This window comes from Scomber japonicus, chromosome 17, assembly GCF_027409825.1.
Source record: "Scomber japonicus isolate fScoJap1 chromosome 17, fScoJap1.pri, whole genome shotgun sequence".
NCBI lineage: Eukaryota > Metazoa > Chordata > Actinopteri > Scombriformes > Scombridae > Scomber > Scomber japonicus.
This window is the reverse complement of record NC_070594.1, coordinates 7,332,578-7,359,818: the sequence shown is the minus strand read 5'-3', so window position 1 is coordinate 7,359,818 and position 27,241 is coordinate 7,332,578. Positions and strand designations below refer to the sequence as shown.

The 27,241-nt window shown below is 39.9% G+C and overlaps 1 protein-coding gene across 1 annotated transcript in view; it reads left to right on the top strand.

Moving 5' to 3' along the window:
* The first annotated feature begins 1,049 nt into the window (after positions 1-1,049).
* col12a1b (collagen, type XII, alpha 1b) overlaps positions 1,050-27,241 on the top strand; it is a 214,510-nt gene continuing 188,318 nt past the window's right edge. The window contains exons 1-12 of the mRNA XM_053337464.1: positions 1,050-1,152; positions 5,701-5,817; positions 8,130-8,295; positions 10,044-10,099; positions 11,069-11,332; positions 11,702-11,866; positions 13,266-13,439; positions 13,989-14,279; positions 14,713-15,315; positions 18,594-18,881; positions 18,978-19,253; positions 22,360-22,632. Coding sequence (XP_053193439.1) covers positions 1,071-1,152; positions 5,701-5,817; positions 8,130-8,295; positions 10,044-10,099; positions 11,069-11,332; positions 11,702-11,866; positions 13,266-13,439; positions 13,989-14,279; positions 14,713-15,315; positions 18,594-18,881; positions 18,978-19,253; positions 22,360-22,632 — 2,755 coding nt within the window. The 5' untranslated portion in view covers positions 1,050-1,070. The remainder of the gene's footprint in view (positions 1,153-5,700; positions 5,818-8,129; positions 8,296-10,043; positions 10,100-11,068; positions 11,333-11,701; positions 11,867-13,265; positions 13,440-13,988; positions 14,280-14,712; positions 15,316-18,593; positions 18,882-18,977; positions 19,254-22,359; positions 22,633-27,241) is intronic.

Here is a 27,241-nt window from a genome sequence, read left to right as displayed (position 1 = left end):
CCCCTGTTAAGTAGCAGATTGTGTGGAGACTCTTCCCACTTGGAAAGAGGCTCGCCGACGCGTCAGGGAACCAAAAACCCGCGGAGCTCTCTGACTTCAACACCGGACCACCTCACTCTCCCTTTTCTCAGGCTGGGGTTCTACAACAAAGGCTTAAACCATTTTTTTTTCTCTTTCTCATTTTTTTTTTGAATCAACCAAAAGAATTTCAACAGTTTCTTCTAGGTCAGTCCTGCATGGTGTTTTTGATTTTTCGCAGTTTTAGGTGAATTATTTGAGTTTTTGAGTGATATCATGAAGTAAAGATAAATGAACTTATTGCAATTTTAGAGGCTATGCTGTTACTAGTCTAAATTAATCTCTGCTATACAAGTCGAAATCACATTTTATTCGGGATAATTCGACAGAAGATTGGACTATTTCTTGGTGTTTCAGTGCGTAATTGCGCACAGCGCCAGCTCTTGATGCTCGCTTATTCTGAACGGTGGAAAGACTTTTTGTCAGTTCTAGAGATTATATGTGATCAACAAAGATATTCCAGACTGGATTAGACGTTTTGCAGTGTGCATGCTCTGATAGAAATTGAAGCAGTGATAGAAAAAGGAAAACTACATCTAGAGGAGAGGAGACAGATTCACTTTTGTGCGCCTTTATTCTAAAAAGTTTGCCATGATATGAAAACGGCTTTATTGTGTATGAAAAGAAGTTTAGTTGTGTTTTATGTGACTTTATCTGTTAAAACTAACGTGTAAAGTCGTTAAATGTTTTAATGGCTACATGGGGAGCAAGTTTGATGCCTGTAGGAATAGTGGAAAGAGGACATATTATATATTCCTGCCGGGAAATCTGCGTTTTCTGGCGACTTTTACGCATTTATGTGATTGTGGCTTCAGATTTAAATGATACTAGTTGTACATGTGGCAGGTGATTGAGCTCACTGAGGTAGAATAATGGTTTTAAAGCCCCCGAGGATGCTGCGGGGTTGCCGGAGCTGATGTTGAAGGTCTTAAACGCCTTCTTCGTTCCTCTCGCAGCTTCATTCATGTACTGCTGAGCCAGAGGAGCTGAAGATGAAGAGCAGTCTGTCTCTGGCGGCGGCTGCCTTCCTGGCACTGCTGCTGTCCTCCTCTCAGGCCCAGGACCAGGACCAAGGTAAAGCCGCTCCTCCTCCTCCTTTTCCTCCTCATCCTCCTCCCATTCTCCCCCCACCCCTCCCCCTCCTCCTCTTTCTCCTCTCACTTTGATCCAACACATCTGACTTCAACTCCTCTCACCTCTGTCTTTTTCTTCTGCCTGCAATGTGTAGCTGCATATTTAGTCTGAATAAAAAAAATCACATAGAGAAAGCAATGTGTGTGTTTGTGAAATGATTTATTTAACTGATAATTTGCCTTTTCAGCCTCCCTTCAACGTTTGATCCCCCTCACCCCCTCCCCCCACCCGCAACTCTAATAATTCATGACTTCCTTTCTAGGAGAAAACCAGTCTCCGCTTCAAATATCTGGTTTGAATTTATGGATAGTTTTTTCCAAAACCAGTAGCAGTTTAAAAAAAAAAGAAGAAGTGGATTAAGAGATGAATGTCACTTGCTCAAAGCTGTGATGTGGCTGCAACTTAAAAGTATGATACAATCTGGTCTCCAGGTGCAACCACTTTTGTTAGAAAAGCTCAATTATTGTGCTTTTCTCTCTAAAAGTAATGCACTTTAAACAGTTTGTTGCTTCTTTTATGCCACAAATTCACTTATGTCAGTCTAGAAAGAGAAGTAATTTATCTTAAAAGTTATATTTAAGTAAACGTAACGATTAAAAAGCACATATTTTAGCCGCTACTGCATCCCATGTGAGGCTGTAGAGCTGTAATAAATGCCCATCTGTTGGATAAGTAGGACAACTTTTCCTCCTCTAGACAGATGTAGTTTCATCTTTTTTCCACCAGGAGTCGCCCTTGCTCAAACTCTCCTATTATCTATACTGTAGCCTACATTACTCCTGTTAAAAAAAAAGAAAGAGGAGAAAGAAAGAGAAGAAAAAACCCAGACGGCGCGTGGCCAAGTTTCCTCCCTACGTCCTTTCTCCTGATGGAACGGAAAGACAAAATATGAGTTTCACATTATTTTCCAAAGATTTTAGAGGTTAGGAGAGGAGAAAATCTGCTCCTCTGTGCCTCTGGATATTCTCTCAACAAAATATAACAAAAAAAAAAAAAAAAAGAGGAGAGAGTGCAGTAAAATTTGATTGGATCATAGAGGGAGAATCCTTCTCTTCTCTGCTTCCAGGAGAGTTTCTGATGACCTCCTGTGACCCCCCTTGCCCCCCCCCCCCGCCCTCCCCATTCCCATTCCTCCTCCTTTAACGTCCCAGCTGGGGCCCTCGCTGCCTCTCCACAGGTCACCAGATCTTAACGGGGGTCGTATATATTCTACCGTTTGGAATAGTTTGACATGTCAGGGCCAGATTGAAAGGCTCGAAACCTTGAAACACCTTGAAGAGAGAGAGAGAGAAAAAAAAAAAAAAAAGACTCCGGACACAGCGAGACAGCGAGGGCTCGTCTCCAAGCTGTCACAATTTTAAGTGACAGAAGTTGCAAATAAAAGCAGATGGGAGAGAAAAAGTCTGAATGTGAGAAGTGTGGATGGTGTGTGTGTGTGTGTGTGTGTGTGTGTGTGTGTGTGCGCGTGTGTGTGTGTGTTTGACTGTGTGATGGATGAGATGAGATGTTGGGGGTTTTATTTTTTGGGCCGTTTGGAAACAGAAGCATCTCCCCCTCGCAGCCCCGTGAATTGACTCATCAGGTTGGTAGTAGTTCCTCCATTTTTGCCGTCCTGTAATCTTCCCGGTCAAGCCTTGAACAGGTCAACTGGACATGAGTCTCGGCTTCACGACAATATTTTATAATGATATTCTTCACTCCAACACTAAACTGGTTGGTGGTCTAGAATGAAATAAAGGCGTATAGAGAGAGAGAGAGATAGAGAGAGAGAGAGAGTGTGTCTTTAAACTCTAGCTAGATTATCTCTGATATGATTTATCTATTTTATGTATCTTCGGGTAATTTGCGTTTTCCACAGTTCTTCCGGAGAATCTGTGCAGCTGCAAAGTTTCATGAAATCAGTAAACCTACAAACTCTCAGAGCTCAGATTACTTGCTGCGAATATGTGAAGTAAACGTTCCTCCAGCATGAAAAGATTAAGATTTGGACGCATAGTTTCCACCATCAATGTTACATAATGTTTCATTTAGGCAAGTGGAAGTTTGTTTAAAGACTTTGGATAGATTCATAAAGAAAGAAACGTCTCATAAACTCAAAAAACATCCAGTACTCTGGATAAATACTTATTTTATTGATACTGGCATTACTAAGTCTAGTTATCTTGTTAGATGGATGAATACCAAAGAGAAGATGGAGTTGTCTCATTCTACATCTATTATTAACAAAGAGGAGATAAACTGTCTTTTTCATTCTGGATTGTGAACACATAATATGATTTTTGTTATCTACAGTTATAAAGACAGAGAATAGCAGAATGAAATATTTAATGTTTAATTCAGTGTAATGATCATTTATTCTGGTATTACTGGAATCTGGCATCAAAGCCAAATTTAGAGCTACAGCTAATTTCTTCTAGTTTGAGATTTCAATGCAGGCCATTTTATCTCTGCCCATCTTCCCCCCTTTAAACTAAACCTCACCCCCCAAATTTAATGTAATGTTTTTTTTATCATTACATACTTTCAGGTTGTCCTTTCTTGCTGGAGAAACACATTGTTCGTTAGTTACACCTGAAAGCGTGGAGCTCATTCAGAGCTAGGCTGCTAGTTACAGACTTTAACTGATCGCATAATGAAGTTACTTTAAATCGTATGAATTGAAAAGCTATTTACACTTATTAAGATTACATAAACATCTGTGTATTATATCATTATAGCAAGCTAGATATTCATTTTATCTGCGTTCGTGTTTAATCTAGATTTCCAACGCCAACCTGAAGAATATCATTTTAAAATATTAAAGATAAAAACATAACCTGTGGACCCTTCGTGTACATGGAAACTTTTTTGTTCGTTGCCCCCAAGTTGTTGCTAACAACTTTTCATGTACACATGCATGACCCTCCATGTCAGAGATCACCATCTGAACATTTTATCCTGTGTGCACTTTTATCATGTTTTGTTGGTTTACGTTACAAAGACCAGCGGTTCTTAAATTATGATCCAGATCCTCAAAAAAAAAAAAAAAAAAAATCTGGGTGTTTTAATTTGAAAATTTCTGCTAAAAGAGAAAAAGAAAAAAACACTTGGGGTCTGGAGATAAAACACTTTAAGAACCTCTGGTGCAGATTTTTGGGAAACGTGACCACAAAAAAGACGTACACGTGTCTTCAGTGATGCGGTGTATTCTTTTATGAGGTTTGCAATGGAGATGGTGAAAGCGATCAATTAGATCTTTATCCATTGTATAATCAATAAAGCACAATATGATCAGTTTTGTGTGTTTTTGTCAATTCAACGTCACTGGAGTTGGATTGAGGTCATGGACCGCCTGCTGGACGTCAGCCGGTCCATGTTGTAGTTTGTTAGCAGGGTGGGAAACTTTAATATCCTGCTGGTTATCAGGCAGAGTCACCAGTATGGAAGTAAAGAAATGCCCAATACTTTTATGATTTTACAAGCAACTAACTACCTGAATTTGAAATGTATCTACCAATGAAATTTAAATGCCCCTTAAATTTATAGCATTTTTGTTTGTTGTTTTATTTTGAAAACCATCTGATTGAATCTATGTTCACTGAAATTCCAGCTAGTGATTTATTTATTTATTTTTAAAATTCAGAAAGTAAATGAAATTGTCAGAAACTGAAATTAAGTTGCTCAGATACGACTTTCCATATTAGGCTTAAAAATTTCCAGTAAAGTAGATTTTTTTGGGACAGAGCGAACAAACCTGATTGGACAGAGGTTTAATCAGTTCCATAAAGATTGATTATCCTCAGTAGTCCAGATGTCCAATTTTGAGTTTGCTATCCTCAATTTTGGTGTCACCAATCCAATATGAGCAACTTGTTTTTTTTAGATTCGTCTTCTTAAGATTTAAGACGACTAGTTCAGTCTCAGAAATAGCAATACAATCTTTTTAAAAAAGTGAATCTGGAAGATATCTAATGTTTTAAAGCACAAAAATTAGAACTAAAACTTAATTGAGGGGAATTCAAACCCTCTAATGCTCCTACATATTCAGTGGTAAATTGTAAATGTTTGCAAGTTTTCAGTAGTGGTTAAGTGTGTATTTAGTTGCTTATAAATTCAAATAGACTTTTCTTTTCTTCCACAAACATGGTCACAACCACAATTAATCTTCCCGCCCTGTTTGTTTTTCCTTCTTGAATGTCCTAAACTGTAGGAAGGTAGTGTTGTGTTGTTTTGTTGTGTTTGTTGTCTCAGTTTGTTGTTTGCTTGAGTTGTTGACTGTGGCTATTGGCCACACGAGCTCAAACGGAGGTCATTTTTTTCCCCCCACAAAATGGCTTTCCTCACATCTGTAGTTTGGTTTTGTCTTGTGTTGATTGCACCAACAGTGAACTTGTCTAACTTCACCCTGGAAGTGTTGACTGTTGAGAATAATCCATCCATTATCAGCAATGTAATACACTCACCTCCTAAAGCCTCAGGATTAACTGTGCTTTCATTTTCTCTTCACAGTTGACCCTCCGTCAGATTTGAGGTTTAAGATTTTAAATGAAAACACAGTGCAAATGATCTGGACCAGACCACAGTCGAGGATACAGGGCTACAGAATACAAGTGACCTCAGACACAGGTGGGTGCTCATTAAAACCTGCGAGTTCTGTCCTGCCGAGCCCATAACATTACGAGTGCCATAAAATCTCCAACTCATCACTCCGCCCGGCAAGACTCAACAATCACTGCAATTATATGAAGATTTCTGCAGACACATGTTTGGCTCCCGGAGCTCTAATGATAAAAGCGGAGGGAAAAAAGGAAAAACATTATGTTTGGATAAGTGTAATCGTCAGCTGCCAATTCAACTAACACTCCCATGGAAAATTGTCAGTGTTGGTTTAACTCAGGAGTGTAGATGTCACATCCACCAGCGTTCACTTAACGGCTTAGATGGTTTTGAAATAAGCTACCTCAACACTTAACTTAGATTACTTCAATTTAATTTTATTAAAGCTGAAAAATCACCCTAGACGTTAAAGATACAAACGGTGACCTTTCTGAAGCTCAGCTGTATGGCTAAAGGTAAATGTCAACATAATATTGTGGACCTTGTGGTTTGGTAGACTTTTCGAGGTTCGGTCTAGGCGCCTTCGTGCCAATAAAGTTGGAAACCAAATTATTAAAAGTGAAAACAAAGTGAAATTGGAGCATCTTCAGTAATGCGATGTACTTCCAAGTGTAATGGAATATGTTGGCTGAGTTTTATGCCACGTTCATGTCATATGGGACGGATGAGAAATATTGTAGATATTATAACATTTACGACTTGTAGGAGTTCCCATCATCAGAGTCGGCCAAATAAGGATTAAAAATACTGTGCACGTAACAACTTAATATAACCGTCAAATTTTGGGTTTCATCTGTATGAATGATGGACTACCCAATTAGTATTTTCCTGTTGAGAAGACATTTAAGAAACAGTTTTGTTCAAAGATGATAAAAAACAGGTTAAATGATTGATTACTCGAGAACGTTGATTAAACATTCACATTTAGACCATATTTCATTTGGATTCGCAATATTGGCTTTCAACTGAGAAATTTGGACGACTGTTGTCTTCTGTGTCAGTTGCTTGATTTTCTGGCGCGTCTATATTACGAAGCGTCAAGTTGCATATATCTGAGCTCTCAGAATAGTCGTAATTATGACTTGGAAGTTGGCGTGAACCTTAATTACAAGGGGGAATCTTATACTGTAACTCTAATAAGACACTGACATGATTGCTTTGTTGTATTGGGAAGAAGTAATAAATTTGACCTCAACTACATTCTTAAGTAAGTTTAAACAAAGTTTTTTCCAGCTAAAATCGACCACCAAAGAAGAAATCGCTCTGCTAGCTACCTTTAAGCTAACGGTGAAATGTGGTTTTATACTGTTTGATGGTTATGGTTAGCTAGTCACTCCACGCCACATTTAATTACATACAGTTATATAACCTGGCTTAAATTCAAGATTACATTTTACTACCTTTTCATTCTTCAACGTGAAAAGGCCAAGACCCGGTTAGCATCAGCTGTTTGTAAGTTCAAACTTAAGCTAATAATTATAAAGTGTTTGGTTTATTTAGCATATTCAACTTAAAACAAACTAGTTCATATGAAGAGATTAGTTGTCCCTTATCATTATTATTATTATTATTATTACACAAGCTGCAAGGTGTAATGCTATTTATTGTCAGTTAACTGAATAAGCTAACTGGATAAGCTAACTGAATAAGCTAACTGGCAGAACTCGTTTTGATTGAGGAGTGGTTGTAATAATGTTGGTCAGATTAGCTTAATCGGATATTTCCATCATACTCTTAAGGTAAAGAATACTAGTTTAGCTAAAACTTGCATATTTCTTGTGTGTACATATTTGTACATGTTAATTAAGTTAGATTTATTTGCTAACTTTTGACATGCTAGCTGTTTTCCCCTGCTACCAAATCTTCATGCTAAACTACACCAACATATGTCTTCCGTCATTAGAAAGCAAATAATAAGATAATAAAAAAGCCTTTAATATAATGAAACTTTGAGGGTGATATAATTATCTAATTAACCTGCGTAAAAGACATTTAAACCCCCGTGAATTAATAAATAAATTAATAGCTTTAATCCGCCTGATATTAACCCTTAATATTTGAAAATAAGGCATTTTAAGGAATAATTACTCCTGATTTAATGGAGGAATTGGAGGAATTTCAAGGTTAAAATAATATGTTTTGGTTCAAAGAAATGCGGAAAGTTTTCATTAAATCATACTGTTGTTTCTTACACGTCTCTTTCAGTCCTCAGGTCAACAGTTGGAATCAGGTTTTTCTGAGGCCCTGTTTTGACTCTTGGAGAAATGAAGTAATGCAATAGTTTCCTAATGGCTTCCCTCTGACTTTGTGCATTCTTGTAGATGAACCAACAAAAGAATTTAATCTGCCTGCGTCTGCGACTAAGACCTCCATCTCAGACTTGAGTCCAGATGTGGATTATGCCGTAACGATAACTGCATACGCCGGATCAGCGGAGAGTCTGCCCATCTCCGGCCAGATCACAAGTGAGTCATCGTGTCCCTCAGTGTGTGTGTGTGTGTTTATGCGTTAATTAGCACCAGACAGTCGACCAAATGCTAGTAAAATTTGTCTGCAGCTGGTCAGTTTTGGCAGGAAGACACCTCGACCTGCTCCAGTCTAAAAACTAAACTGGATGATAGAACAGCTGAAGGTCTCATTCAGAGAGAGAGAGAGTGGACAAAATAATAAGAACTCTTGGCAGTGAAATGCCGTTCAATAAAAAAACACCACCTCCGACATGAGCCTCAACACGGACATTTGATTCTGATATTTTTCTGCTCCTGAATTGAGCATTTTTCCAAGACTTCATATTTTGACAAGTACAGTACAGCTCAGGATAAGAATGATCCACACAGAAAAATCTACACAAAATGTTCATGTTGTGGTCGGCTTTTGCAAATTTTGCCACTGATCTAAAGCAATCAGCCTTGACTGTGTTGAGAGAGTAGAAAGCCATCCACACTATTATTTAACCCCCTGAGACAGAATAGTGGTTAGATGATGTCTAATTTAAAGCCCATTTTTCTGCTGTTTGTCGCTATAGAGACAGGAAAATCTATTATTTTATTATCATTTTAAACTCAACCAGTCCAATTTAACACAAATTTAAACAGAGCCATCGCCAGATTTCTGTTATATTATATGTTAACCAAAAAAATGGGTCAACAACATGGAAAATTTGAACATCTACATTTCCATGATAATTGGACAAACTTAATTTGCTTGTTGAAGATCATGCAATATGATCAAAAACTCCAGAACTGCTTCTTAATGGATCTGCTGTTTCCAAGTCCAAGAATGAAACTTAAACGTCAAGTCTATTGATTTTCCTTCTTTTTGGAAGCTTTAAAGCAGTCGTTGATTTTTTTTGGATAAACTTTTGGGGAGACAGAGTATTAGAGTAGGTTATTTAGACAGTAAGTAAGGAGCTTTATTATCTACAGTGTGTAATTTGCTTCACGACTCACTGCAATAATTTAAAACCAGACACAAAATATAGATAACTATTTCTTACCTTTTCAAGTTTTTTAGCTTTTTTCATGAGAAATCTTGGCTATTTTCACCTCTTTAGGAGCTTTAACAATCTTTCAAAGGATTGAACTGCTCACAATTCTTGTCCAAATTAAAGGATCATAACTAGTTTATTTCATTTTAAGGGATTACAAGCCAAACACATTTAGTAGGTGAAAGTGGCATATGGAGACAATGGTTTCCGATGGTAAACTGCACAGAAAATGAGTCGTTACTGCAGTAGAAGGATTTGGCAGATAAACAGTGAAGATTACAGTCTAATTTGACATTACATACGGATGGCTAGATGAGTAGTGACCCATATTTCAAGCAGTGCGTGAGGTTTTCATTAATCAACAAGGCAGCAGATTGATGGGTATGCCTGTAATACAGCAAAGATCTTAAAAACTCTCACCACTTTGGAGATTTCTTGGATATCTGTCAGAAACAATGACATCAGCCTGTTATTATCATTATTTAGGAGCTAGTTTTGCATGTCAGGATCATCAACGAGGAAGATATGTTGCACAACAAACCCTCCGATGAGAGAATAAATCTCATGTATGGAAACAAAAGGCAAGTTTTGTTCCAGTTTGAGAAGTCTTCCATTTCTTGAAGAGAAACAGGGACAGTTACTGGCAGAAAATGGTTCAAAACATGACATTAAAAAGAAGAGATGTTTCTTTTGAGGATACATTGTCCCTAACTTTCATAATAACATAACTTTATTGTGTTTTTTCCAGTCGAGTCAAGTGGCAGCTCGAGAGGAACTTCCAAGAAACCAGACGCTTCAGACTCAGTCAGTAAGTCCTTTTGTTCGTTTGTTTTAAATCAAAATGTAATGACGGGATTTTACTTCCTGCAAAGATAATCAGCCGCAATCATTCAAATCGCCGCTATACCTCCTCGACTTTTCCACGTTTTGTTCTCAAACTTTTTTTCTTGGGCGTCATCCATCAAGCGTGAGCTCAGCAGCGAAGGGAGGCTCCTACCACACAACACCCCATTGTATAGCAATAATCAAAATGAGGCCCCCATAAATCTCTGAAGTATTCTGTCATCTGTTTGGTCCCCTGCCGGCCAATTATGCCAATATGGTAGAAGCTGCACATGCTCAGTGCGGGGGTCGTAGGTGGGGAATGAGGCTGCTGTTGGAGCTAAGGGAGCTGAGCTGAGAGGAGCCCAGCCCTTAAGTGCTGAGAGAAGTGGAAACCATTACAGATGCTGATTTACAAGAGCGCTGCTGCTGCTGCCTGGCTCGGTTCTGCAGATGATGACGAGCTTGTGCTGATTTTTCCTTCTTTTCATGAGAGTCACGAGGAGGCTCCAAGAAAGAAAGCAGGGCAGTGCAGGAGAGTACTGTACTTCTACTAACAGCAGTACAGTCAGAGGACTAAACAATGAGAAGAATCCAAAAGTGCATGAAATAATGAGGTCAAAACCAAGAGTTACTTTGGGGCAAAACTGGCAAAAGTCGATGTTTTAGGAATTAAGAGAGTAAAACCTGTTAATAGGACGTCAATCCAAGCGGTCAAAGCAGATAGCCGCCCACCTAGAGTCTGATTCTGCTCAAGTTTTCTTCCCATTAAAGAGTAGTTTTTCCAAAGTTACAAAGTGCGTGTTTATGGAGGAATGTTGGGTCTTAAAGTGAGTTATATATGCTTTCACGCTCTTTCATTGTTATGATATTTCTATTTTTCTATATTTAAGAGTGTTGTATATTTGAGAGTTGTTCAAACTTTCTTCCCTCCTCCCTTTTTATTCCCAGAATGCTCCACGGGTGCCATCGCTGACGTGGTGTTCTTGGTGGACGGCTCATGGAGCGTGGGCAGGCCGAACTTTAAATTCATCCGCACCTTTATCTCATCGGTGGCCGGAGCCTTTCATATCGGAGAGGAAAGGACCCGTGTGGGCGTGGTACAGTACAGCAGCGACACCCGGACAGAGTTCAACATGAAGGATCACCTGACGCGACCGGCGCTGCTGCGTGCCATCGGTTCACTGCCGTACAAAGGAGGCAACACCATGACAGGTACGCTGTTAATAATGTCCTTTAATGTTTGATTCATACACTTTTGATTCATGTATTTCACTGGATTTAGTATTAGTGTTATTATTTTACTTTATTCTATTAGTTTATTGTAATTGCATAACACCGAAAACGTTTTTTAAAAAGGAAATTACACATGAAATGAACTTAGCTGAATGAATATTGAGTGCAGTTTTCCTATATCAAATCTACTTTTCCTATAATTTTACATAATTGTTAATATTTTGTGCTAATTTCTCCTTCTCATTCAGCAGCTTTAATTAATAAAACCAACAGTATGTGAGCAGAAACCTTCTGACTGTGCTTTATTTAATCCCGCTTGAGTAAAATCTGTCTTTCTTGTTGCTCCAGGCGACGCCCTCGACTACCTCTTGAAAAACACTTTCACCGAGGCAGCCGGTGCCAGGAAGGGTTTTCCCAAAGTGCTGGTGATCATCACAGATGGCAAATCTGAGGATCCAGTGGAGACTTACGCCAAGCAGCTCAGGAACAGGGGGGTGGAGATCTTTGTCCTCGGTACGTAGCCAGAACAAGTTTATTACATTCCACATCTTACATTTTCCATCCGTACTTAATGCGTTTAACTGTCGTTAGTAACAAAAGCAGCCCGGGATGACGTAACACCAGAAAAAAACGGTTAAATTCCTATATCATTAACATTACAAGCGAGTGATAGCAAGTTTTATGTATGTTTATGCTGAGGCAGCACTGTCAGAGTTTCCATGAACTTAGGATGGAGAAACAGAGGTATGCTGTTGCCATGGCGTTAAGAGGCCTGGTGGTTAAATACTAACAACTCATCATCTACTGTGGATGAAAAGAGGTAACTGATACCAAATTGCTCAGAGAAATACTATACGTTTTCCATTTCTTGAACATAAGAACATAAACAAGCTTCATATCTGCACATTATAAAACACCCATGCCAAGTACAAGTACCTCATAATTTAACTTAAATACAGTACTTTACTAAATGTACTGTGCATAGTTACTCACTACAGAAGAAATGTGTTATGTTAAAGGGAAAGTAAAATCTACTAAATTATGATGGACAGAAGAGTGTTGTTTTATTTCATGCCATCAAATTGGTTGATGAAAGAGAGGAGGGAAAGAAAAACAGAAGGAAAGAGGTGAAGGACAAGTAAATGAAAGAAAAAGCAAGGAAATAAGAAGGAAGCAGCCAAAATTACATTACAAAAGAAATAAACAAACGAGGAAGGATGAAATATTTTATAATCTTATATGTTCATCATCATCATCTTATGAATGTAAAAATCTGAATTTGGGGAATAAAAAGTACAAAATTTCTCCCTGAAGTGTCAAATACTAATAATATTGTAGTTTACTGCTGTATTGGATTAAAAGTACCATTTAACACCATTTGACACTTGCTGAGATGTACTTTGAATTAACTGTATTTCGTAGAGACTCGCAGCTTCGGTAAGAGTGTCAAAGTGTTAAAAAGAATATAGGATTGTAAAACTCTCCAGTCTTAAATCCAACCAGTGTCATATTTACTGCCCATGCTGTCACACTTTCCAGCCAGAGCAGAACAAAATAGGTTGAGGCTTGGTATTTTTTGTTGTCCGTTGGTGGTGAATCCAGCTGGAAAACTTTTAACACGCAAACGTGGAAAACAAAATGCTTCACTTCACGTGTTTATAGATTGCTTATTTCATCAAGTATTTACAGACCAGGAGCAAATACAGCCATTACCTCTGACGTAGTGATCCCAACATGATGCCAGTGACTTTACAAGCACCTCAATGAATTGACTGGTTTTGCCTTTAAGTCCAGAATGGATACACGTTCCTAAATTTGGCAGGCAACGACCCATTGTCCTTGTTTTCAGGTACAGAGCATATACAATGCCTTTTGTTTGTTTAGTTTTTTAATTTTCCTTGGTCTGTTTCAGGGATCCAAAAGGCCGATGAAGATGAGATGAAGCTTATGGCCTCCGCACCTTACAGAAGTCACATCTATAAAGTCGCCAACTTCGACACGATCAAGACTGTACAAAAAGAGCTCATCACCCAAGTGTGCGCTAGTGTGGACGATCAACTCAACACACTCGTCAGCGGAGAAGAAGGTGAGATGTGGTAAAAACTACTTTCATAAATTGTCTCAGTTTATAATAAAACACTTTGCTAGCTTCCACTGTCCTCATCACATGATCTTAAAACAATACTTAAATAATCAGATTAATACCACTTGATGTCTGTACGTTAAATATGAAGCTATAGCCAGCAATCTGTTAGCTTGGCTTAGCATAATGACTTAAAACAGGGAAAAAGCTAACCTGGCTCTGTCGGAAGGTAGGCTGCCAGCATCTGCTAAGGTCACCATTTAACATATTATATATAATTTGTTTAATAAGTAAATAAACCTTTGAACAGACCAGGATAGCTGTTTTCCCTCATTTCTAGTCTTAATGCTGAGTTAAGCTAAGCATCTTCTGCCTTCCGTTTCATACCGTTTCATATTTATTGAGCAGATATGTGAGTGGTATCAATATAAAATATGCACTGTTTTATAATGTCTGTCATATCATGTGTGTCATCTGTCTTTCTTTGTTATAGAGTAGTTCATGAAAATTTGACATAGCAATTAATTCTGATTGTGTCTCTGGTGTTTGTAGCCGTTGAGCCAGCCTCTAACCTCCAAGTCCTGGAGGCAGCCTCAAAGTCCATGCGGCTTACCTGGGACTCCTCCATCGGCGACGTTTCAGGATACAAGCTGCAGTTTATCCCCATGATGACCGGCATGAAACGGCAGGAGCTGTACGTGGGGGCAAACCAGAACTCGGTGGTGGTCAAAGACCTTTCTCCAGACACTCAGTACCAGATCAGTCTGTTTGCACTGAAGGGCCTGCTGCCCAGCGAGCCTGTCGTAGCCATGCAGAAGACTGAACCAGTTAAACTATCACTTGGTGAGTACGAAAAAAACTTTCCAAATCAATCAGTTTTAAACAATTAAGACAGACCGTGACCGGTTAGTAAGGTTCAGGCCAACTGTTTCCCCCTGATTGCAGTATTTATGCTAAACTAAGATAATTGTTTCCCAGCTTTAGTCCCATACTTAGAACAGACACATGAGTTTGATATCAATCTCATTTCCTTAAGTTGATATAGTCCACTATAGGCCATGCACATTGTATTATAACCTTTCTATGTCTAACTCTGCAATCATACAACCATCTTGAATTGTTTAATACTACTAAAACTTTTTTTAATCACAACTAGTCTTTAGTTTGCCAACAAATACATCTCATCGAGGTCGAAGTCTACAGTGATCATTCTTTGAACATATTTTTTCTACCATTAATTAACCTTGGTATTGTACCTTTTGCTTTTCCAACCTAGAATGTTCTCTTGGGGTGGATGTTCAAGCTGATGTCGTCCTCCTGGTTGACGGTTCATACAGTATTGGTCTGGCTAACTTTGCTAAAGTAAGAGCTTTCTTGGAGGTGCTGGTGAACACCTTCGACATCGGAATAGACAAGGTCCAGATCAGCTTGGTCCAGTACAGCAGGGACCCCCATCCCGAGTTCTACCTGAACACTCACCATGACTTGAACGCTGTGGTCAAAGCTGTGAGGACTTTCCCGTACCGAGGTGGCTCTACCAACACTGGCAGGGCCATGACCTATGTGAGGGACAAGATCTTTCAGTCCTCCAAGGGGGCACGTACTAACGTTCCCCGTGTTACCATCCTCATCACTGACGGGAAGTCTTCAGATGCCTTCCATGACCCGGCCAGCAAATTGAAGAAAGCTGATGTGGAGATTTTTGCAGTTGGTGTTAAGGATGCTGTACGAACTGAGCTTGAGGCCATTGCCAATGAGCCTGCAGAGACCCATGTGTACACCGTGGAGGACTTTGATGCTTTCCAGAGAATTTCCAAAGAACTCACACAGTCCATCTGCTTGAGGATCGAGCAGGAACTGCGCAATATTCAGCAGAGACGTGAGTAACATAGCTTTGATTTTCTATGCAGATGATAGTGTGCTTTATTTGGCCCCTTGTGTGTTCAGGTCTACTGTTGTTTTAGGGTTGGGTACCATTTAGATTTGATTGATTGTGGTTCTTACCAAATTCTGGTTCTGATACTTGTCATATTGTTAGAGTTTGAGTTAATAAAGAAACCAGATTTTGCTGAACGTAAGAAAAACAACTGTAATTTCAGCAGATTTAGGCTTCTATCGTCACTTGTCATAAATAACCATGTTTTGTGGTGTATGTTGTATGTTTCCACGGAGTAGCCTAATATTATCCACCTATTTTAGCTCAGAGTGGACTCTGTCTTAAGCTGTAGATGTGGAATTTATGAATCACTTTCTGATTTGATTGTGGTCATTATGTGGTTTGTTAATTTAGTTGTTATACTAAGCAGTAGCGTTGTGATGTTATGGCATTGTTTCTGATTGTCATCAGTTCAGTCGGCTTCTGGTTTGAATGGTTTCATTCAGTTTAGTATTTACGTTTACAAGTTTAATATACCTCAGCGACTGCCTATGGACAGCAGATTTATTAGTTGTGTTGATATGTCTACATAGCAGATTCTGCGGCATTATGACTACGACTAGAGACAAAAACTGTGTTAGGCGAACGAAGATTATACGATTGATGGCTGTTTAGGGTTGGTAGTAGTTTGCTAAGTTTCTTGTTAATATGTAGCATGCTAGCTTTGTTGAATCAGTGAAATGAGCTAGTTTAGCATGAACAAACCATCTAGTATCAAATAGTCAGCGTGGCTGTTTCAGGTTGTTATTAGTAGTAATTATTTTTACTCTTTTAGTCTACGCTTGGTTAAGCAATCACACACATCTAAAAGTTATTGCATTTAGTCATGATATCATAAAATATTATTACTAATTTGAACTATTTAGTTTCAAAAGCGCAGTGGCATCCTGTTTATCTTGCTCGTCTTTATTCATTAAGGAGCTACGATTTCTTCAGCATAATGTCACCCACTGTAGTTGGGTGAAACAGTTCTTTAATAATAAAAAATAATACATCAAACTATCAGCTGTGATGAATAATTTTCACCACTTCCAATGCTCAGCAAATTAATTTGACAGAGTTTAGATTTTTCATTTAAACACATGTTGTATAACTAGCAGTAAATCACTGTAATGTGGATCATTTGTTGTGATCAAAATAGCAGTCAGATGTAACTCTACCACTGTTCATAGAGGAGCTGACCACAGAGTAGTACCAACAGTCAGACATATGAATACAATTACTTTCATGTCACTTTTCCAAGCATGTCTTTTTCAGCTGAGCCCTCTTTTTGCTTCAATGTGTTAAACACATGTCCACCTTTTGATCTTTCAAGGGCAGTGAGAGTTCCTGCATGTGGAAATATTTGAACTAGGTCAAATAGTTGTAGCAGAGATTTCTTACCATTCGTTTAAACCTGGTTGGAGCACCAGGTGACTCATCACATCAGGACAATATTCACTGTAAGGTGTGTTGTCCGTTTCAAAGCTGTAAACAAAATTTGACTTTTGAATGCATTCTTTGTACTGAAATAATTAGTTGCCCCTGACCATCTGGTAGTCAAGTTTAAAGAGCAAGAGTTGCTTGCAAATGCTGCTTTACTTAAAACCAAATATTAATCACTCTGTGGTACTTTGCCAAAGAGAGCTTCCAAGTCTGCCAGCGCTGAATGTGACTCACACAAGCTTTGATGGCTGCTTATATAATTGTTATATAATAATGATTTTATGTCAACAAAGTGAAATGTACAGGAGCCTGAATGAGCAGCATGGTCACAGCTTCTACCCAACGTAACAGCCCAATGAGCTCCCACACTGGGCCATTTCACAGCAGCCGCCCTCCTTATGTGGCTGATGAATGATTGAGCTGCTTGATCAAACAGCTTGATTAAATGGCATTTAGGTCAGGCCCCCCTTGATCCTTCATTTTCTTATTTTGAGGGAAAGTCTTGTTTTTTTTTCTACAGTGTAAACTCAGCTCGATTAGCATCATCTGTTAAATGGATTTTTCTGCTATCTACCTTTTAATATTAATTAGAAAACACCATTGTGTGGTAATGAAGGTTGGACATTTTTAGGAAAGGTAAATAGCTAAAAGTGGGCTTAGCTGTATGTTATTTGCTTAGCCCTGCTCTCTTTGGTTACTGCCTAAACACCTGTTAAATGTTCACGTCTCACACAAATTCATAGTTGTTATTGAAACAATAGGTTTTTGATTTCAGGCAGAAGTAGGAAAAACAAATCTAATTGGCAGTTTTGTTGTTTAAAATGTTGCAACTACCAAATTGATCAGATTGGATCTAGCTAGCCAGCTAATTAGCTCAGCGAATTGGCAAAATATTACATATCTGTCAGAGATTAGGCTGTTGGAGGTTATATTTGTTTTATTGTTTGTATATTTCAAATAATATGTTTAAATTAAAAGTGAAAAGTCTTTGAACGCGAGTACAATCCTATGAGTTTGGCTAATGTATTGTTTTTTTCTCAAATTACAAGTTTGGCTTCGGTTTGCTCGAGTGTAAACTTCTCTAAATCTAATAAAGATCAGAGCTGCATCCAAGACTGGCGAACATAACCTGTTAACTCCACATAATAATGAAGCTAATACTGTTTGGCTTTGGAGGTAATGCTAGGTTAAGACCGTAGCTTGTTAGCCTGGCTACCAGCATTTCAAGCTAACGTTCAATGAGACAAACACATAGTTTCATCTGATCCTTACAATTCTGCTGTGGTGTTTTTGGTTTTGGAAAGATACCATCCTTATCGCTCTGGAGACAAATATTAAAAGATAAGTTTCTGACATTGTTGTATTACTGAGTCAGGGTTATGCTGACCTTAACTGACTTATTGGGACTCCTAAGAAGACCATTTTCTGAGGATGGGAGATGCTCATACACACTAGACAAGTGTAATACTGTTATCTGTTGTGATTGGTGGGGTTGTTGGGGCTGCAAGTTTGTTATTTTATTAAAGTTATATAAGGTTTTTTTTTTTTTGGTTTTTTGGCATGTTGTAACTTGTTTTAATTTTATTTGAGGGGTGATATTTGATGTTAACTGAAGAAAAAGTTAAAACATGGTGCTTCTGTATATTATTAACTAGCAGTAGTTGGCAGGTCTCATGTGTGTGTGACAGATTTTAAGAATTAAAAATACTAACTGTAATATATTTCACATGGCAGGGTATTTAGTTTAGTTTGATTAAAATCAACTTTTAACGTTTTTCGCTCTCTGTTTTCTCCAGGACTGGTCCAACCTAAGGCCCTGACCTTTTCAGAAGTGGGCTCCCGAAGCTTCAGAGCCACCTGGGAGATAGACTCCACCAGTGTTGAGTCCTTCTTGGTTAAATTCAAGCCTGCAGATGACAGCGACGCACATTTTGTGTCCATGTCTGTTCCTGGAAACACCCTTACTGCCGTCCTCCCCGGCCTCATCCCGGTCACCCGCTACGAAGTCAACATTTACGCTCAATACGACAGCACAGACGGTTCAGACAGCTTGCCTGTGAGGGGCTATGAGACCACGATAGAAGGTAAATTCAGGACTCCACATTTAAATGTTTTTTTAATGGGGCTAGTGGGACCCACATGGGAGCAGTAACGCCCTAACTCATTCATATTTGTTGCAGAACAAGGCCCAGTGCGCAACCTGAAAGTATCTGAAGAGACGACAGAGAGCTTCAGGGTGACATGGCAACCAGCTCCAGGACCTGTCACTCGCTACCGCTTGACCTATGAACCTGATGGTGATGAGAGATTGCGGCGGGAGACGACCACTGCTGGTTCCGATACGACGATTGTACTGCCTAATCTTCAGCCTCAAACCACCTACCGCGTCACCGTCACTCCTGAATACGAGTCCAGCTCTGGGGAGCCGCGCCAGATTGACGGCACCACCAAAGAAGGTGATTGAAGCTTTTAGACAACATAATTATGCAGTTTGAAATAATAAGAGGGCATTTCTTAGCACTGGAAATGTCCTTTTTCTTCTCTCCAATGATAGTAAATCTATCTCTAATGAACACTGATGACGTTTTCATGACTTCACATGGTAGCAGATTTGCCAAAATATAAACAATAGTGGACAGAAAACAGGACTTATGAGCAGTGTAAAGTATTTATACCAGTATCATTACTAATTGCAGTAACCCCCTCTTATTTTGACATTTTGTGGGTTGGCTTGTTTGCAGTTTTATCAGGAGTTGGATGGAAGGTTGATATCTGTTTCGTCTCATTTTACATTTGGCGGACAGGCAGGTCCAAGACTTGTTAGCTTGATGTGGGGGCTGGAAGTGGGAGGAGGTGGATATGTTTCTTCATTGCACCTCTTTGTGACTCCAAACTAGTTTTTCTTAGCTGCTAGCGTCTCACTCATAAGATAGATTCAAGAATCACCCGATTTTGTCGTAAGTCTAAATGCTGTAGGTCGGCTGCTTGTTAAACCACAACGTCTCGTTAGATGTGTCTGGAAGATTAGAGGCCTTGGAGTTATGAGAAAGAGCCTTCAATGGAGCTGAGAAACTAAACAAATTTAATTTATTGCATCTACTGTTTGAGAATTTTTGCAAAGAATAAATAAATTCACGTAATTTCTTTATGACATAAAAAGTGTTTCAGTACACGTGAAGCATGTTCTAAAATGTAAAACTTTCCAAGAGATCAAATGGTTTGCAGATTGTGATCAACAGATGCTTTTATGACTTAAACTACAGGAGTGTTTGAAGCTCCAAAAGGTGGAGAGTCTTTGGTCCAAGACTGATTTTGGAATCAAGTTCTGAAGTCCAGAAATCTGAGTAGCTGCTTAAGTAATCATTGAGTCACTGGTTCTGTTCCACAGCAGGTGCCTGACGATGTCTTATGATCATTTTGTTTGTGCCATGGGATAGTAAAAACCATAAAAGAACTTATTACACCTTTAAATCACAAAGATTTGGCAACAATCTCGGTCCAAGCTGTCTTTCTGTCTTTCTGCGTCATTAAAGGCCACAATGGAAATAAGTTCAAACTTTATTTTGACATTTTCAGTGACTGTATTTGTCCACTGTGAGAGTTTTTTTTTAAGCCTTTGTCTTACTTTTGGCATTTACTTTTATTTCCAAAAAAAAAAAAAAATTCCTGGGAGTGTCAGGAGTCTACACATTTTTGACCCCAGTGGAAAGTGAACTCTTAACCCTGCAGTGTTAGTACAACCTGCCACCCATCGAGCCCCTCGTCAGATCTGTCCTGCCTCACAGGGAAAGGAATGAAAAACAGACAGAAGCTGGGAAATAGAAGCGGGTCGAGATGTACCCAGAGGTGATAAACAAGAAGAAAGTAGGAGAGACCCCCCCCCCCCCCCCCCCTCACGAGTTGTTAACTTCAACACTCTTGAGAGAGAGGGACATTCCCAGACTTGTGTGATCTTCGATTAATTCTTGAAGGGAGATTATCTCATGGAGAACCTTCCAGCAGTGGATTACGTATCATCCGGAAACACTTATAATTATCAACCTTGAGTCTGAAAAGCTAGAAACACAGCTGGAAACAAACAAATTATATTCCTCGTTACCGCGGCAACGGCAATTCATACCACTTCTGAGTTTACTGTTCACCTCCCGCTCCTTCCAGCTCCTTTTTAGATGGTGCAGCTGCTTGTCGTCTGAGGTGAATTTCTTTTTCTTTCAGTTTATAAAAAGAGACAGGATTAATCCCAGCTTGCACCTCTTTGACATGAAACACACAGCTGCCCCTCAGATGGATTTATGTTTTTCTCCCGACCCCCCCACCCCCCGTCTCCTCCTTGTATGGCTAACAGTATTGTTCCCATTACAATGTTTACTGTGCCATGACTTTATCTCAAAACTATGAATCAATGAAGCGCCCTGAGGTTTTGCATGATTTGCCCTTTTGGTTGCAGTCTTTTCCACTGAGTCCTGTGTTGGGACAAAAGCTCATAATACATGGTTACAGCAGCCACTTGGAAACATTTCAACCTGCTTTTTTCATTTGTTCTGACTATTATTCGGATTAAAAAAATGAGGGCATTTGACCCAAATCCCTGACATTTTCATCAGTCAGGCAACAAAAGTATGAATTCAGCAGTAGGCGTTAACTCCAGGGAGTTAAAACAGGGCACATGAGTCATCCCTTTATTTTAACAATTATTTTTTCAAAGGGGAATTGTGTGAACAGGCTCTACTTCACATTTAAAGTCTCCCACTATTATTCACATCCTGGTAGCTGCCCAAAATAAATAGTTTTATACTGTCAGCCACTGGGCAGCTTCAACTGGGAGTTCATTGTCTTGGTCAAGGATACCTCAGGAACTGTTTCTCATCCAATTTTTCATCCAGTCAAGGACGTGATGAATAATTATTAGGCCACGAGCCTTGCTTAACCATTGTTTTCTCAACCGTCTGTCGGTACCTATTGGTCCATGAAAGTAGAACAGGTGGTCCGTGGGTGAATTTGAAAAAATAATCATCAATTGTGGACAAATGTTATGACTCCAATTTATTTATGTACCAAAAAATACCAAAATTGGCACTTCTCACTTAGAGGATTTGTTGCTTTTCATTGTTTTGTATTGATTTTTAGACAGATACAAGTTATTTGATAGCATCATCTTACCTACTCAGAACGTGAGATGTGCATTATTTTTGCTATTTGTTGACATTTTACAGACAATCCGAAGTCAATAATCAGTAAATTATGGTTGGGTCTATTTTATTGTAGTTAATAATTACAAGCAGCCATAAAAATTGGGAGTGAAAAACAAGCAGAAAAATATGTTTGTCTTCACTAATTTGATATTCTCATGTTTTGTTTTCTAGTGATCATAAAATATTTGTTCTCTCATGATTAAAAAAACATTATAGTAACTATAATATCAGAATTATAACGTTAATAAACCTTTAATTTCTTGAGCAAGAAACCAAAAACCTTTAAAAAGTCATTATCATCAGATTCTAGCTCCATGGCTGGCTTCGTTTTCTGACCTTTTTCCCGCCTTTTTTTCCCGCCATTTTTCAGCCAAGGGTTCCCCTACTGACCTGAAGGTTTTCGACGAGACCGTGTCTTCCATGAAGGTCTCCTGGGATCCAGCACCGGGTAACGTCCTCCAGTATCGTGTGGCATACAAACCCTCCGCCGGCGGCCCCAGAAAGGAAGTATCGGTGAAGGGTGACAACACGGCGACCCTCCTGAAGAACCTGCAGCCGGGCACCGATTACGACATCTCGGTCAGCGCACGATACATATCCGGTGTGGGCGACCCTCTGCAGGGACAAGGCACCACGCTAGAAGGTAAGTCCGCCATATTTTGGTAAAAGTTATTGACTTTTGCTCACCAGTTGGCAGAAAAACATCAACCACCACCATCTGCAGGGTTAATGCTAATAAACAATGTCCTATTTCCACATATGGCAGACACAGAGGAACATTAGCATTTATTTGGAGATACGTTTCTGTCCACTTGGTGCTTTGAAGTCCAATTTTCACTCTCTTTTACCTCTGTTTTGGTCTCCACACACTCTTCAGAGCAATATTGGGCTCAGTATCTGCAGGGTAAATGCTAATAAACAATGTCCTATATAGAAGACACAGAGGAACATTAGCATTTATTTGGAGAGATGTTTCTGTCCTCTTGGTGCTTTGAAGTCCAATTTTCACTCTCTTTTACCTCTGTTTTGGTCTCTACCAACTCTTCAGAGCAATGTTTGGTTCAGTATAGTATCTGCAGGGTAAATGCTAATAAACAATGTCCTATTTCCACATATGGCAGACACAGAGGAACATTAGCATTTATTTGGAGATATCTTTCTGTCCTCTTGGTGCTTTGACGTCCAATTTTTACTCTCTTTTACCTCTGTTTTGGTCTCCACACACTCTTCAGATAAATATTTGTCTCAGTAGCTGCTAGATGTTTCTTCATTAACTCCTTGTTAACTGTGTCTGCCAGCTTTTTCGGTTCCTGGCAGGTAGTGTACATCTGGTTTATCAGAGCTTTACTGAAAACAGCTTCCTGATGCTGCTGGAAATGAAGTTGATGGGAGCATTGAGCACCGAGCCATATATTAAATGTGACGTAAAGACAAAACAATGCACTAAAAGAGGCAAAAAAATGTCAGGCGCTAATTCTTTGTGATTTCCTTCAACGTTAATACAAAAAAACATTTTGATTTCACAGCACACAGATGATTATCTTTGGTTGCGAAACAAATTAAATTAAGATACCGCTCCATTGAAATTGTGTTTAAGTATCCGGTGTCTTAACACATTAAGACTTGGCAACCCTTTCACTGACTTGATGATGTATTTAAGGGCTTTTAGTTACGCACTGTCAACTAAAGATACAGTAAATAAAACCACATATCAGGTCATCTCCACATCTGTCTTCACCGTTAAATCTAGAGAAGTAGAATAAACAGTCCATCCATTTAAAAGCTCGATATTACTTCAATGTCAGCTTTGACACGTAGCTGTTACACGCTCATCCATCAAGCTTAAGCAATTGTTCAAAACCCCCACCGCTAACGTTTGAGGTGCTGTGATCAAACCCTGGAGGACGACCAAATCATCCAAAGGGCTTTTTTTAAACAAACATTTAATACGAGTCCAAAACGCTACAAGTGATCCTTCTTTCAATACTTCAAGAGTCGGGGCTTATTGTTGCTGGAGAGGACTAATAAACACTGAGAGAGCAAGAGTGGAGAGATGTTGGGTCAGGAGGACGAGAGAGGAAGCCGCACAGTTTTCATATTGGTTTACTGTTAGTGTTTTAGAGATTTTAACCCTCCTGTTGTCCTCGAGTCAAGGAAGGATGAGAGGGAGGAAGGAAGAAGGGGAGGAAGGAAGGAAGGAAAGGAGGGAGGAATGAAGGAAAGGAGGGAGGAAGGAAGGAAAGTAGGGAGGGAGGAAGGAAGGAAAGGAGGGAGGGAGAAGGAAGGAAAGGAGGGAGGAATGAAGGAAGGAAAGGAGGGAGGAAGGAATGAAGGAAAGGAGGGAGGAAGGAAAGAAGGAAGGAAAGGAGGAAGGAAAGGAGGGAGGAAGGAAGGAAGGAAGGAAGGAAAGGAGGGAGGAAGGAAGGAAGGAAAGGAGGGAGAAGGAAGGAAAGGAGGGAGGAATGAAGGAAGGAAAGGAGGGAGGAAGGAAGGAAGGAAGGAAGGAAAGAGGGAGGGAGGACAGAAGGAGGAAGGAAGGAAAGAAGGAAAGCAAGGAAGGAAGGAAAGAAGGAGGGAGGAAGGAATGAAGGAGGGAGGCAGAGAGCAAGACAGAAGGAGGGAGGAAGGAAAGGAAGGAAGGAAGGAAGGAAGGAAGGAAAGAAGGAGGGAGGGAGGAAGGAGGTAAGGAAGGAAAGAAGTAACAGTCAAAACAGACGGCAGGAAGGTTAAAGGAACATTTTTACAACCTCAGTCTTAATTCATACCTATAGATTGTGTGGTAGCGGTTTCCACCTTCCAAGTTAATTACTAAGATCAACATCATCTTAAAGTTAACAGACATTTACTACAATAGAGTTTTATCTTTCATCTCGGCTTTAACACATGCTTAGTGGAAACGGGCCTCTGGGGTTTGTGGCACAGGCGCTACAACTTTCATCAGATCAGGAACATACTGTAGTGATCATGTTCATACCAGTTGTAAATAACCCCCCCCCCCCCCCCCCCCCGCCCCCGCCCCCGCCCCCCTCCGTAGTTTAACTGTATTGTTTGAAGAGGGAAGATGAAAGTGATTGCACCCGACAAAGTTGGTTTTAATCACTCGTTGCATTGAAAAAACTGCACATATGGTTGATGATGGTAGAGGGCTGCGACTATTATTGATTAAGAATTCGTTAGCTTTTAATGCTAAAATGGTTAGCTTTGATTTTTTGAAAGATTTCTTACTATTTTAACCTTCGTGTCGTCCTCCCCGGGTCAAATTGACCCCGTCTGTTTTGACTGTTCCTTCTTTCCTTCCTTTCTTTCCTCTCTCTCCTTCCTTCCTTCCTCCCTCCTACCTTCCTTCCTTTCTTTCCTTTGTCCTCCCTTCCTTCCTTCCTTTCTTTCCTTCCTTCGTCCTCCCCTTCCTCCTTTCCTTTCCTCCCTCCTTACCTTTCCTTCCCTTCCTTCCTTCCTTCCTTTCCTCCCTCCTTTCCTTCCTTTCCTTTCATCCCTCCCTTCTTTCTTCTGTCCTTCTTTCTTTCCTTCCCTCCCTCATACCTTCCTTCCTCCCTCCTTTCTTACTCCTATCCTTCCTTCCTTCTTTCCTCCCTCCTTCCTTACTCCTGTCCTTCCTTCTTCCCCCCTTCCTTCCTTCCTTCCTTGACTTGAGGACAACAGGAGGGTTAACTGGCAATTAGAGGGAGAAAGAGAGAGAAGTTGACTTAAAAGTGGATGCATTGCTAATATTGTACTTGTATAAATCAGATTTTTAGTATAAATTTCCCCATAGCAGTTTATTTTGAGGCATCTAGATACAGATCGTTATTATAGGAAATGTTTTAGGAAACTGTTATGAGGTATGAGTTATGACGAGCTGTCAGATGTTATCTAATTTGATTGACTGCTAGAAAATGCTACAAAAACAGTCTGTGTGAAGGCCAGCTGACATGCGGAGGGTTCTGTTATTTAGTGTCTGCATGAAAAGACGTGTTCACACATTTGTTGGCATGTGTGTTTTTTGCACCTTTAAATTTTGCTTGCAGATGGTCAGCTGGACAGGTGCAAGGGAAATGTTACATGATTGTGACTCTTAACCCTCCTGTCGTCCTCGAGTCAAGGAAGGAGGTTAGGAAGAAGAAGGAGGAAGGAAAGGAGGGAGGGAAGGAAGGAAGGGAGGGAGGGAAGGAAGGAAAGGAGGGAGGGAGGAAGGAGGGAGGGAGGAAAGAAGGAAGGAGGGAAGGAGGGAGGAAAGAAGGAAGGAGGGAGGGAGGGAAGGAAGGAAGGTAGGTGGGAGGGAAGAAAAAGGGGGGGAAGGAAGGAGGGTGGGAAGGAAGGAAGAAGGTAGGTGGGAGGGAAGGAAGGAAAGAGAGAAGAGGGAGGGAGGAAAGAAGGACAGAAGGAAGGAAAGAAGGAAGGAGGAAGAAACAAGGAACATTCAAAACAGATGGGGTCAATTTGACCCGGGAGGAAGACACAAGGGTTAAAATGAGCTATAGCAGAGCATCCATGTGGCCGTGTGTAGTTAAGATACAAGACAAGAGCTTCTGTTATATGGTCTGTTTGTCACTCTGCAAAAAAAGAAAAGAAAAATGACACTAAAATAACATCGCTGTAAAAAAAAAAAAGCAAGCGTGCCTTTGAAACACATTATTGCATCATGGTGGATGTTTGGTGGATGTATCTGTGTAGTGTTAGCTGAGCAGTGTGTGTCAGCAGACGGAGGATTTTACAGTCACAGTCAGAGAGAGAGAGAGAGAGAGACAGAGAGAGAGAGAGAGAGAGAGACAGAGAGAGAGAGAGAGAGAGAGAGAGAGAGAGAGAGAGAGAGAGAGGAGAGAGAGAGAGAGAGAGAGAGAGAGAGAGAGAGAGAGATGAGAGAGAGAGAGGAGAGGAGAGAGGGGAGAGAGAGAGAGGACCCAGCAGCAGTCTGCCACACAGGCTGAGAGGTAAAGATGAGAAACAGCAAGACCCGGACAGGAATGTAACCCAGCTGAGAGCGAGCGAGGCCTGGAAGGTTAGGAGCGAAAGGGAAGACTGACTCATACTGTCTTTCTCTCTCTCACTCTCACCTTCTGTCTCCTTCTTTCCAATATTTTTCTTTCTTTTCTTTTTTTTTTTTTTTTTTGTTGCTGTCTCTGTCTCTCCCTGTCTGTCTGTCTTTCCATTTCCCATTCTTACTTTGTCTTGTTATCTTTTGTGTGTCTCTTTTGTTGTGCTTCTCTTTTCTTTCTTTCTTTCTTTCTTTCTTTTCTTTCTTTCTTTCTTTTTCT